This window comes from Barbatula barbatula, assembly GCF_947034865.1.
Source record: "Barbatula barbatula genome assembly, chromosome: 11".
Taxonomy (NCBI): Eukaryota; Metazoa; Chordata; class Actinopteri; order Cypriniformes; family Nemacheilidae; genus Barbatula; species Barbatula barbatula.
In genome coordinates, this window is record NC_136774.1 from 21,473,217 (window position 1) to 21,486,973 (window position 13,757).

The following is a 13,757-nucleotide window of genomic DNA, read 5'->3' on the forward strand; positions in this document are numbered from 1 at the left end:
TGATGAAGTAATTTTTTCATGTTGGTATGTTACGACTCTTATCTTTTCATTTCAGTAGATAGCAGACATCCTGAAATGTAATTAAGGAACGTATATTAGTTTTACCTCTATCTCATTTCTCCTTGCCCAGAGGACGGCTTAAGGCCGGACATAAGCCCAGTCCTTGAGATGTGCTCTCCTCTAGGATGAGTTGTGAGTTTGCAGAGGTTCCCTTGGCTGTGATCCAGCACCTGAGCAGCAGGTCTGTAGCGATCAGAGAAGCATGGCTGGTCTCTGGCCCGTGACAAGCGTGTGAGAAAAGTAACATTCCTGTCTACATACGTTCTGCTCTGTGTGACAGCCCATGAGATACCCGAAGTCAAATCCCCGCCAGCAGCCACTCCACCTGATTTACAAAATCACTCCTTTTTTAAGATCCTTCCTTTTTTCTTATGTTTATTGTTGTCGAAGAGAGGAATGGGCTATGCGGCTCATGAAAATGGCAAGTGAATTCAGCCATCGATATTTCTTAATGGTCATATTCAGTTTTTTATGCATGTTTTGTCCAGATGACAATGAAGATGGAGGGTCAGATTATAGGGTTTGGGATTTAATCCATGTGTTACAGTGTTGCACTTCCCAGCGAAAAATGTGTTTTGCAAAGAGGTTCAGGAGATTTGGATTTGTGGGTCATTTAATAAAATAAAATTGATTTGGAGAAATAAAACCGTACACTCAAGATACACATGATTGTTAAAATTATGACTAAAAGTGCAGATTTTCTTTTTTATTGAAGATGTGATATTCTTGGGGTTTTTCACCCGGGCCGTGTTTTTGCTCAATTGCCATTTTCAGTTGGTTTTGTTTTGCTCCTAAATTAAGATTCAACATTTGCTAAAATTCGCAAATTAAGAAAAACCCCAAAAATGTGCCACTGCCATTTGAAGCGAGTTTTTCTGGGCGTGGGGGCTGTAATTTCCTCCATACGTATATTCAAAACCAACAGAATATGATAATTGAAAGGTTGTTCCCGAAAAAAAGCGTTCCGGCAATGGCGAGCTTGTAATTTGGGCATTATACAGTGGCGGTTTACATGACTGACTCTGAGTAATTGCTGTTTAGTGAAACTAGACGCTGGTGGAGGGTGAAGGGCACGGGAGGATGTGCGGCGGAGGCTGTCGCTTGGTCTACACTGAACGAAATAGATCTTTGAGTTCACCACCCAGGAAAGGCTTCAACCATGTAGGGCGAACAAGTGAAGAAGTTATGCAGTAGTGGATAAATCACGTCAGATGTTTGTGTAACCTTGTTTTAATGTGACATAAGAGTGTTTGTGTCTGTAAATAACGCATTTGCATTGAGTGAATTTGGAGAATACAATGTGGCTGACATTTTTAGTAATGTGTTTGTGAAGTATGTGTGCCTTGTAATGCAGACATAAGCAAACCCCAGAGCACCTTAGCAACCGTACCCTAGCAACAGTCTATTTTCATTCCTTATAATTGACATCTTTTTTTCCCATAATGCCTTTTTCTGAACCCTGTTAGTGAATTGCATGCGTTTCTGAAAGCTTTAATCACTCAGAGTCATGTGACCCCCACACCCTTAAAACCAAACCATGTGGAGACGCTCAACGGACCTCCACGACACGAGAGTTCAGAGGTCAGGCCCGGTCAAAGGTCAGGGATACCATCGAAAGTGCCCACAGCGATAGAGGAAGAGGGTGTTGATGGTTTACCTGGTTGTGTTTGTTAGGTTAAAGTGAAACAAAGCAGGTGTTGATGGTGTGTAGTCTGGACTAACTCCGTCGCTGACGTCCATCTCTCAAGCTTGATCCGAGAAAATGGGATGAAGGCTGTAATTGAATTACACACCCTTTGTTCGGTTCCCGGGGTGCGGAGCCTTTGTCTTCTTTACTCTCCTAAGAGGATGATTTCGCGGCTTGAGGATTTTGACCTCATTTTAAAAGCGGCGGAGGGCTTTTTTTATTAATGGGGTACCTCATGTAAAATACGCAGAATGGAAGACCTCTTTAAGGGCTCGGATGAATACGTTCAAGAATACGTGATGAGTGGATGTAATGTAAAGCAACGGTGTGATATTCCACCGTGCCGCTCTTGACAAACTATATCTCATTTACCCATAATCCCTTTTCAGTGCGGAGGGCTGCTGAGGGCGGTAGTTACAACCGATCTTTGGGGACCCCAGTATTCAGTAGAAGTGGCGTTCTGCACGAGGTGAAGAGCTCAAAGCGGATCATTTTTAAAAGTTGATAACCAAACAACATCGGACCTCATTTTATGAACACAAAACCACTGAGAGATTTCTCCAAATATCTTCTGTTGTGTTCTACAGAAGTCATATATTACTAAATGTTTAGTAGTTATTAGGCAAAGTTTTTATATTTTAGTTTGTTTCACTTTTATATTTGTCTTTTAACATCTGCTCTGAAATGCAGTTCTTTACTGAGATAAATCAATAGTTGCGGTTGTCACATGGTCTTGTGTTGTCATGATAGAATAATTGAGTTTTCAGAATGCCCTCCTGTTTTATGCCCACAGAATCCTGTTTTATCCCTCGATCCATCACTCCTCCAGCACGCTGCCGTGTCTTTCACACTTTTCCTTCACTATTTTTCTTCCTTTTCTCCTCGCTTTGATCTAAGTGATAAATGAGTCTCTGGTGGGCCGCCCCTCCCTCACATATGTCAGTGTTGTTAGTCAACACTACGTCTCTCTCACCTTCTGTGTCTCATTCATATTCATTCAAACACTCAAAGGTTTCTGCTTTTTGTTTTAGTGCCTTTTTCTTATATCAGGAGTTTATTTATTTATATTACAATAATGGACTCTTTTGTCATAAATTAATTTCAATAAAATGAACATGACAGACCTACATATGAAAATATACATGACAAAAATATAATTTATTGTTATAACATAAACGTTACTAACTAACAGGACAATAATGAATGTATACACATATTTGTTTAAACTAAGATTTATAAGTAAAAATACAATATATTTTTATATTATTTTATATTATTATTTCAAGATTTATATATATATATATACATTTTTTGTAATGCTAGTTTTGAAAGTTTATATTTAATTTTTTGTCTTATAAATATTCTAAATGACATTTATATGGTAAATTATTTTATTTATTTATTTTTATCACTAACATCCTTTTGTGCTATGTTCCAATAAAAGAGAGCTTCCACTTTTTTATCACTAATAGTTTGGAAGGTCAACAATAAAAATATAAAAATGAACAAGACAAAAATATATATGTTTATATAATTTTTTTACATTTTTATGTAAAACTAAGATTTATGCATACATTTATTGTTTAAACATTTAAATCTATACATTTCAAGTTTTGAACGTTTTTGTGTTAATATTTCATTTTTAATATATATTTGTCATATTTGTTGTCATGGTAATTTTTTATTTAGGTTATTATTATTCAAATCTGGTTCTTTTGTGTTTCAAAAAGAAAGAGGCTCAACTATTACAAGTAGTTAAGGTTGAGGTTGAGGTGGAGTTTGAGAAAGAGAGGCAGAAAATGAAGCCAGCTACACTTAAGAGTTTCTTTCAGCTGCTCACATGCACTTCAAATCAATAAAAAGCCCCCAAACGAGAAACACCCCCATTCCATTTTCTCCAGCCATAGTAATTTCCCCATTCTCTTTGCCCTCTCCTTGATCGATGAAGCAAAGATTGGCCTATGATCAAACCCGTCAGTCTTCTGTTCGCTCTCCACAGCTTACGGGTTACAACTCCACGGCAGGTTAATTAATAGATGGATAGGCGGTCGACGCCACCCGGCATCATTTGAGTGGCAGAGAGGCAGAGGGGGGAAGGTAATATTTATCTAAATTCCAATTACCCTCATCTGAGCTGTTTGATGTTGTCGTGGGGTCAGCTCTCGGCAGGTCGAGCAAGCACTTTGAATTTCAAACACTCGAGCGTGCCGTGAGGACATCCCAGCCTGGAGAAAAGAGTACACATCTTCAGCTGTGCCCTCCTGAAAGCCATTTAAGTTCACCACTGATGTTTTTGCTTTTTTTAGGCTGGCAGAAAAGTGCAGGTGATTACAGGGGAGCAATCGCCCGACAGACCGCTGCTGGGGTTTTTGGACTCCATAGTCCCCATTTATTGAGCGAAAGATATCTGACGGATTTTACAGTCATTTTTGCAAACAGACCCTAGAGCAATCATTCGATGTCCAGTTTTTTATTTTGGTGAAAAGTTTGCCACTTTTATTTTCGCTTGCGCGATAGTTTGGATTGTCACAATCAAAAAGAAAAAGTCTTAGAAAAGTTTCACTTTTCCTCACTGCGTCAATTAAAAATTGTGAATTCGATAAACCAAAAATTGCGAGTTGATCTTATAGAATCAGAATTTGGATTTAGTAAAAGTAGTAAATTACTTTTAGTACACGCATCTTGCTTAAATTCTTTGTTTTTATGTCAAAACGCCATCCTCAGAGGAACTGTCCCGTAAACAAAATACAGTCAAAGCTTTTTATCAGATTGTCAGCGTATTTTATTGAAGTAAATCATGCCAGAGCGAGCAGTTTTCATTCTGTTCTGTAAATTCGAACAAGTGCCGGTTTAGTCTCGTCTCCATCGCCGTGCAAATGGACGACCATTCTCCAGGAATTAAGTTTGCATACTGTAAGCGTTCTATTAAAAGAGACCTGTGACACAGCGGCACTGCTGTTAGGGGATTAGGATTGTTTTCCAAGGTACGATACTCAAATTTCCCCACATTCTGATGGGCTTGCGTAACCAAAACGAGAAACAACGTGTATCGTTTACAACTGGACGGCCTGGAATATATTAGCAAATTGATAAGATTGTGCAGTTGGCGACCGGTCCTCCTAAAGTGACGGGTGCGTGTAGACGGAAGACTGCGAAACGCGACACTACAGCTGGTGGCGCATGAATTGACGAAGTGCCGACGCAGTCCGTCTCGAACCCTTCTGTCCTGCTGCCTGGAAAGACGAGGGCTTTGACTTGGCCGGCAGTACGTGACACCCAATATGGCAGACATCGACTAATTGATGCCACCTTGTCAACCCTAATTACTGCAACTGCTGCAATGAGAAAGCAGCTAATTAACAGACTAACGATGTTTGCCACTTCAGACCGACCCAGATATTTAGGAGACGGCCCAAGTCCGCTGCCAACGCATCTGCTTGTGTGCTTGTTTTTCTTCTTCCTTTTCGTTTGGTTCTCATCATTCAGATCTGCATACACTTTCCGTGGGAAATGAGTTAACTTACGCCCTTCTTTCGCCCTTCTATCATATGCGTCAGATTTGATTAGGACGGAGGCACCGGCTTGCGGTTTTCAGGTGAGCTCTCTGATTTTAAACAGGGTTGTCAGGAGCTCTCTGTATTTCTTCCGCCGTCGTCACTTCAAAGATGTTTTGGATTTTGACACATCTAGAACTCGGTTCCTACCCGGCGAGCTCAACTGCTCTAATTATCAGTGTGAGGAAACAAGAGTCATTGGTTATGATGAAGCAGTATGGGGTTCGTGTTTGTGCGTGTGCGAGTTGTTCGAGTGTAATTGATTTGTATCACACATCTGATCATATACTGTAATCTTTTTTTCTCCGATCTTCGCTGCTGGTTTGCGTACGTTTGGTGTTCGTTTTCTAGGTCAGCCGAAGATTTCTGCATTCATGAGGAAAATTATAATCCTGCGTGTGTCAGGAAGAATTTCAGATGTGTAAACGTTGTTCTGCCAAACAGAAACACCTTTATGATCTCCATTAGGCTAAAAATGGCTATAATTTAAAGTCGTATACTGCTAAACGCCCAGAAATTCAGAAATTGATGCATTTTCAAGTGGAAAAACTATTAGGTGACATTACCTTCATTTTACCTCTTGGGATTGTTAAAAGAGGCAGATACATATTAGAGTAAAAGTGTGATTTGTGCTGATCTAAAGTGTCTTTAAAGTATTTTCTAATTTCTTATTGAATTTTGTGTTTCATCTCAGATTCGAGTAGATGACACACCACCTCAGCCCGAGAGTGCACTGCTGTACGAGACCGTGAGTGTGGTAGAAGGAAGCCCGATCCTACGTGACATGGTGTTCGACCCAGAGTACCAGTACATCTACCTGCTGAGCGATAAACAGGTAAAATGATGGCGCGTTGCCAACGTATTGTACCGTCAGCTTTAGGACGACTTTGCTCAGTACAGCTCACTTCGGCTTAGTTTGCTTTTCCACTGCAGTTTAATAAACTTATCGTCACCATAGCATCATCGTAAACGCAACACAAACATACGCACACACAGGGTAATGGAACGCATCGATGGCGGGAGCTATGGTACAGGAGCAAAACAAAATACCAAAGAGTTTGGGAAATCATACTGCAAAGAGCAGACAACAATCATTTGGTTTGCTCAACGGCACACAAGGGTAAGACAATTTAGCATTTAGCATTGCGTTAAGGGTCTCAATCTCTACATCAGTCACAAAGCATTTAACAAAATGCCAGTATTACGAAATAAAATGCGTGTTCTTGTGTTGCAAGTACAATGATGCTGGGAATTATTCTCTCTGTCCGATCTGTGTGCAAACACATCACATTTTGGTATCAGTTACTAGGTACTGTACCCGGTGGAAAACCCCCCCAAAAGTGAGCTGCACCACGCCGTACCGTGCAGTACTATGCAGTGGAAAAGTTTTGTGCGTGTTAGCTTGTCCATTATGATGTCACTGGTACTAAGAAAATGATAATACATCTTTTCAGTCATTTGTAGATCTAAATGACTGTATAGAAAATATAGCAAATATAAATATTTGGCTGGATATTTTATGGCCAGTCTTGGTGATATAAATGTGAAGGAAAACAGATCGATAGTTGTTTATTTCTTTAAGAGTCTGGGAAACAGAAAAAGTTTAAGCCGATACTGCTATAGATTTTTTGCAGTATCATGCTGACTTATGAATATTTAGGATTCTTTTCTATACATATTTATTTTACTTAGTTGTAGAATTAAAATGTCTTTAACATTTGTTAATCCAGCTGTATCACTATTGTTTTTGATTCACCAGTTGTTGTTTGTCACAAATTGAATCGGCATTAATAACGCCAGCCAAAACACAGCGAGAAAAGGAATAAAGACACATTTGTGAAGAATGAGTGAGCGACACCCGGGCCCTGTCTCCAAACTGCTTTTGTTTCGAGACCCCAACCAGAATCTCAAATATGTTGTTTTAACATCTGCGAGACAGGAAAACAGAATATGAAACGCTGGTTCACGACATTGAATGAGAGCCCCAGCTGCTCGGCCCTAATAAGAAATGGCGGGGAAGTGTTGCTATCCAGAGCCGTGCGGAATAACAGCCTTCCCATAATGCTCCATTATGCAGCTGAAGGAAAGGAAGGATAAATGGAAGATCCTCCGCTGAACAGACGCAGACACTCTCTCATACAGTACAGCTGTAGACAGAATAAAGCTCTCTCTTCTTTTTCCTTTTCCTTCCTCTCAATGCTCATTTATTTCTCGCTGGAAAAAAGCGACGAGCAGAAATTTGTTGTCCTTGTGTATTTTCTGAAAGGCCTCATTTTTGAGCGTTTCTTTAAGACGGGGTTCGAGTGACTCACTGAAACGGGAGCAAAGCTTCAATCTTTTAGCGCGGGGTATTTTTAAATCCTTATCGGTGTGATTCAGTTGAAAAACTGATAGAAATTGTAATGTGCTCCAGGCTTCAGAGGAGTGTGGGCAGGAATTAGACATGCAGATAGTGGTCTTAATTTCATGAACGTTTACGCTTGAAGGTACAACTGTTCCATAATGTGTACGGTAACAAAGATCTGGGACATATAGCTTATAAAAAGGAATCCGATATTTTTTGCCTTTGGAAAGAGATTTAAATATTAGATGATATTAGATGCTTAATGGCCAGCAGCTCAAGTGGAGAACACTGCGCTGGCAACGCAACCGTCATTGGTTCGAATTCTAGGGAATGCACATCGTTAAATACACCGTTAATTTGTCCTGTATGATGTGACAGCAAATATTTACAAACCGAATGTTCATCATTTATTTTATATTATATTTTACTATGTATTAAGAGAGATTTGTCTTCATAATTTTTTTGTGTCACACCATAGGACACATTGAAAGGTCAATTTGTCAACTACCCAAATACAGTTTGAATGCAAATTTATTATTCATTCATTTATTCATTTTTTTTGTCTTGATTTCAAGCTCAAATGCAACAATATCGGGGGCGTTGCTAGACCTCAAGCTCTACCGCTTTTATCTTAAAAACCTGCAGCGAGTATGCAAGAGAATGCAACACACTGTGCAACAATACTGGTGGAATGTAAACATTTATGTATTTAAAAAATATTTTCAACATACTTGACATAAACTGTACTAACATGTTTGCATGCACTGTATGTATTTAATGAAAGCGGAGAGAATTGTTTTTGGCCGTTTCAAGTTCATTGCTTTTACAAGCGTGAATTAGGTTACTACGTTGCGGATAGATCTGTTTTTGCCACTATTATCAATGTAAATGATAAGACTGACAAATAAAGTCAATAATTAAAACTTAAAATTCATATTGGGGCACAGAAGATTTTTTACTGGGTCACGTATAGGGGTGTAGCGATGCCCCTGAACAAAATGACCTAAGATTAAGTACATTAAATGAAATATCAATTTGTTAATGCTTGAAACAAGAAAACACTCTCCCAATAGGGTAAGAAAAATATAATTCAGTAAATTTAATTTTGTAATTCTTTTGTTAAAGTCAACTTGTTGTTTTAGGCATACTTTTTGAACATCAGAGTCCTTTTGCTTCTCAAATAACGGAATCTTGAATCAAGTACTTTTATTTGCACTTTAAAAACAAGAGTAAAAACCTAATACGCAGTGCTATTATAATATTGTATTTGGCAGATGCTTTCATCCAAAGTTTCAAACGTTTAATATATATCCTAGATACTATAGAAACATGCACATTAGCATGATGTGAGCTGAGGGGCCATCGCTCAAAAAACGTCCGAGTTCAGAGAGGTTCCCGAATTCTCATGGATACACTGTAAACATAAGTGAGAAACTAGATGAATGTTCTCTCTCTGTCTCACAAAAGAATCACTGGTGTGTTAAAGTGCCATCGTTGAGCACCACGCATCCAGATTTGGGTTCAGAGTATTTATCTGAAAGCATGAGACAAAGGGCTGAACTCGACTGGAACTCCTGAGAAAGATTCCCTCTCATCCCGTGGTGTCAAAGGTTGCTATTTATGGGAGAAAAGGTTGATACCAGCAGAAGGAAAAGAGAATTATATTCTTATTTGTTGGCTTATAAACGCATTCCTGTCGATACGGCATAAAATGTTCATTTCGTCATAAGCGTGAAAAGCTTCTTGTGTTTGTCAGTAAGTGGAAAAGAAAGATATTACACTGAATAATGTATTATACTCTCTTTTTATGTTCAAAAGGACTTGGACATGCATCGGGTCGCTCTCTTTTGTAGTTGAACATTTACATTTATCAATCCCGCAGAAGCTTTTGTCCGAAGCAATGTGAGTCGAACCCATTTTTTATTTTATTTTTATTTCCAGGAGGAACAGAAGACAAGATAATCCCTTGTGTGCTATAAGAAACTAAAATGTTTTAGAAACACATTCTAGATGTATTTTATCTGTTGTCTTATGTCACACATGGAGATGTTTCAGTGCATTCTGTTCTTCCGCTAACTGTTCGGAGGTTGCCCGGTCACCTCATTCCACAAGGAAGGTTTTCTCTGCCACTCCGAATCTTTGTGAGTTCCCTCTTTATGAAACATGAACTGTGAAGAAACGGCCGCGAGTCAATAATTCATATCTTACTCTGACCACTGGAGTTGCCGCATTTGAATATTTCATTTGCCGCAGGTGCACGGAGAGGTGAGAGAGTGTGTTTGCTCAGAAAATGGTCGGCTGCCACTCCAAACCTTTAGAAGGGTGTCAGTAAAAAGGTCCGTGAATGCCAAGTTTTCAGAGCGGCGCCATTATTTACCATCCCGCTCCTCGAATCACATCTGTAATTCAGCCATTTCTTTGGAGTGAGAGAGAGCGAGAGAGAGAGTGAAAGAGATAAAACCTTTCGTTTATCTAACATTGTGCTCATCCATCAGAAAGCAAAGGTGCGAGTTGCGGCGCTCCTGGCTGTGTTTACCGAAGAATCATTTTGCTTTATGATTATATAGGAACCAGTAAGAGCAGACCCAATGGACTGTTCCTGCACGTATACGTCAGTGTATGTACATTTGTATTTCTGTTCGTGTATTTCGGGTGCGTTGGGATCTGATGACTGTGTGTTATAACATTGACACTTGACAAATGCATTTAAAAGGCTTGTTTTAGGGGTTAAAAATAAACACAAGGCAGTGATTGAGCAAGTATATAACGGTATCAGTGTTTAAAACTGTATCACTACTTTAGTCGAAATAGTATAATAATGATTACTTGCGCTTATCCATTTTACAGACGCTTTTATGCAAATAAGGATGCACCCACCTGTTTTCGAAGTTAACTTCCAGTCTGTGATTGGATATAATATTAATTTTATTAATTTATTATAAATATTAATATATAATGAATATAACATAAATGTATATAATTTTATAAAAGTATATACATTTATGTTAATATTTTATTGTATATTAATTGTTTTAAATCAAATCAAACAGGTAGTTCTATGCAGAGGTCTAGCGGAAGTTACGTTTGGGCCACATAATGTCTATATAGGGAAAGTAATGTGCAATGTTATGTTTCAAATAGAGATGGCAATAAAAAGGCAAAGGTTACGGATTGCACCTTTAAGTTTCTCAAAAGTGATGCTGTTTTACATACAGTGAAAGTAAATAGGGACAGGGACCGAGCACCTAAATAGCGCAAAGTAGTCAGTGTGCTTCATGCCTTACACAAAGCCTAGATAGTAAATAAAAGATGACAGCATTTTGACATCATGTTGACTTTGAGTGCCATCAGATGTCTACACTCGATTACAAAAACGTACATCTATGCATAGCAATGTGGCGGAATAAATTAACATGGACTAAACAGACCGCACATCTCCCACCCGGCCTAGTCTCGGCCTCAGACGTCACGCCCACGGAAGGTTGGCTAAACGTCTGATGCATACGGCACACTTTTCTGGAAACACTTCAGCATGTTCCTCATCTGATTTGTTGAATTTCACAGGATTTCAAGGAGACGTACGTGTCGCGTTCTTTAAAGGTCCGCCTGAATATAACACAAAATGGTCTGATCTAAGAAGCACGCTGTTGTGTTTACAATGGTTGCTATAAGAATTCATCACGATCCATTAAACACTCGGTTAACTTTGGACAGGTTTGTGAATGTACACCGGTCTGTTACTGCGGAGACGTGATTGGGAAAGCGGCGATTGCGAGACTACACCCGGCTTTGACTTGTTGACGCAACACACGGGTACACACGCACACACGCACATTGGTGAAGAGCCAGCAGCTACTCTACACTTGAAAGGCTGAGCGGTGTCCCTTTTGGGTGGGGGTGTATTTTGTGCCTCTTGTTTTTCTCACTCTCAACTCTAATCTTGCCAGCGATCAAAGGCGATTACAACTCCGTGGCATGAGCGTTTTTAGAACTTCGTCAGTGAAGGCGGCTTTCAAAAACAACTGCTTTTGGGTTTCGCCGCCTTTCCGAGCTTTAAGTCAGGACGGCGACAGCCCACACCAACCTTGATCTGCAAACCTCTCGTCAAGCTTTAATATATTCATGTTATTTTTGTCTTAGACCTCCTTCTCTCTCAGCCTCCCGATAATCATTTATATAAGCTTGTGTTTTGTTTTGAAGCAAGGATGAGATGATTTCTTTTTTTAACGTGCCATCCGGTTTTTCCTCCCCTGCGCACGGCCACATCTGCAGCGATTATAATGTAACCGTCCTCAGGACGTGAGGTTTTACGAGTCTCCTCTGCATTGTTGTGTAATATTTTCTTTTCTCCGCATGAATTGACTCCGATATTATAGCGGTCTGTGCATATGAATGTGCCTGGGAATGTTTTACGGCCTCTCCGCTGTGTTTCTCCGTCACGACAATCCTGACTGTTTTGAAGTGTTTACAAACAACCGAAATTGTTTGCTGCTGAATTCCGGACATGTGCGGTTCAGATGGATGACGGGAGCTTTGAATGAAGACGCGTGTCGAGATGAACTACTGTCTGCCGTGTGACTTTCAGACGCTCTGATTGGACCTTTGGGGATTATAGCCAAGGGGATAGCAATGTTTTGATATTACACAGATGCACAGAGCCACTGTAGATTCTTGGAGGAAAATGGTCGTATAGATGACTACTCCAGTTGTCCGCACATATTCATCTGAAGTGTTTAAACGGTGGGAGAATGATGTACTTCCCCTTTAAAAAGAACGTCCATTTTAAATCAGTTCCATACAGCATAACTAGTTAAGAAAGATGTTTGTCTGTGATTTTATTAGCGTGACATGAGTTATATTAATGTGTTACAGGTGAGCCGTCTGTCGGTGGAGAGCTGTTCTCAGTACAGCACCTGTAAGACGTGTCTGGGCTCCGGGGACCCTCACTGCGGCTGGTGTGTCCTGCATAACAAGTGAGTCAATGTCATCTCTCTTATACAGGTTCCATCCTGTGCTTAACAATATGTTTGAATAAAAGAGTAGAAGGAGTTTTTTGTGTTTGTGAATCTCATTCATCATAGTACCGTTGAATAAACATTCTAGCGAGATTAGTTTTTCATATACATAAGCTTTCATGTGCGCATTGTAATGCAAAGCTGGGATGTTTAGTGAAGAGAGAAAAATATTAATAGCCGAGAAGCAAAGATGGGCAGGTAGGTAGACATAAGTACATAGATGTAGATCAGGGACTGATAGAGTATCTAGATCTAGAAATAGAAACACAGATGTAGATATAGAGAAGTGTTGATCTAGATCTTGAAATGGAAACACAGATGTAGATATAGAGAAGTGTCGATGTAGATAGACATGAGTGGATATATAGATATGTAAATGTAGAGAAATGTCGATGGATTGATGGAGATGTGTCTGTTTCTAATATACTGTATAAAGATTTTATTTAAAGCATTCATATTTCAACTATTTTTACAGTCGTGATGAATTTGACATGTGTAAAATTGTAACGCTTTGATATGCAATCTGCTTTCGTGAGAGCCGTAGCTCTACTTTAGCCATCCCATGAAAACATGCCTCGAATTCAGTCATTAACTTGGGTTGTGAGCCAGCCAATCGCAACGCGCCATTTCGACTACCTCATACAGGACTTGGCAGGTGACAGCTTTCCCCACATGTTTGCTTCTCGTCTCTTTCCTCCGCTTGATCCCCAGGCAGCAGCTGGTCAGGGGGGCTGGTGACGGCCGTCAGGGAAACAGGAAGCGTCTGGCTATTGCTGGCTTACCGCCACCCCACGTTGCCTATCGCCTGTCATCGGAACGCTGGGCTCTCTCCTGTAATGGATGAACTCTAGAAGAAATACCGTTAGAGAGCGAGCTGTGTTTAGTCAGAGCCGGGGAGGAAGATCATGTGTGATCGTAGAACACGACGGTTAATTTATGGAGTGTTTGCTGGAATGAAATGAGAAAGGTTTTGACTTAAGTGTGTGCTGGCGGAGGGGCGGCGGTTAGGCCTTCGTTTATGAAATAAAAAACGTTGATGTCTTTTCATCTGTAGAATCTGCACAGTGTCTGGCTTTGGTTTCCTTTGTGTTACGCAA

The 13,757-nt window shown here is 39.9% G+C and overlaps 1 protein-coding gene across 1 annotated transcript in view; it reads left to right on the top strand.

Annotated features, from left to right (window-relative positions):
* plxna3 (plexin A3) overlaps window positions 1-13,757 on the top strand; it is a 118,867-nt gene that overhangs the window by 40,067 nt on the left and 65,043 nt on the right. Inside the window, exons 4-5 of the mRNA XM_079467385.1 lie at window positions 5,996-6,136; window positions 12,518-12,618. Of these exons, the coding sequence (XP_079323511.1) occupies window positions 5,996-6,136; window positions 12,518-12,618 (242 nt within the window). The remainder of the gene's footprint in view (window positions 1-5,995; window positions 6,137-12,517; window positions 12,619-13,757) is intronic.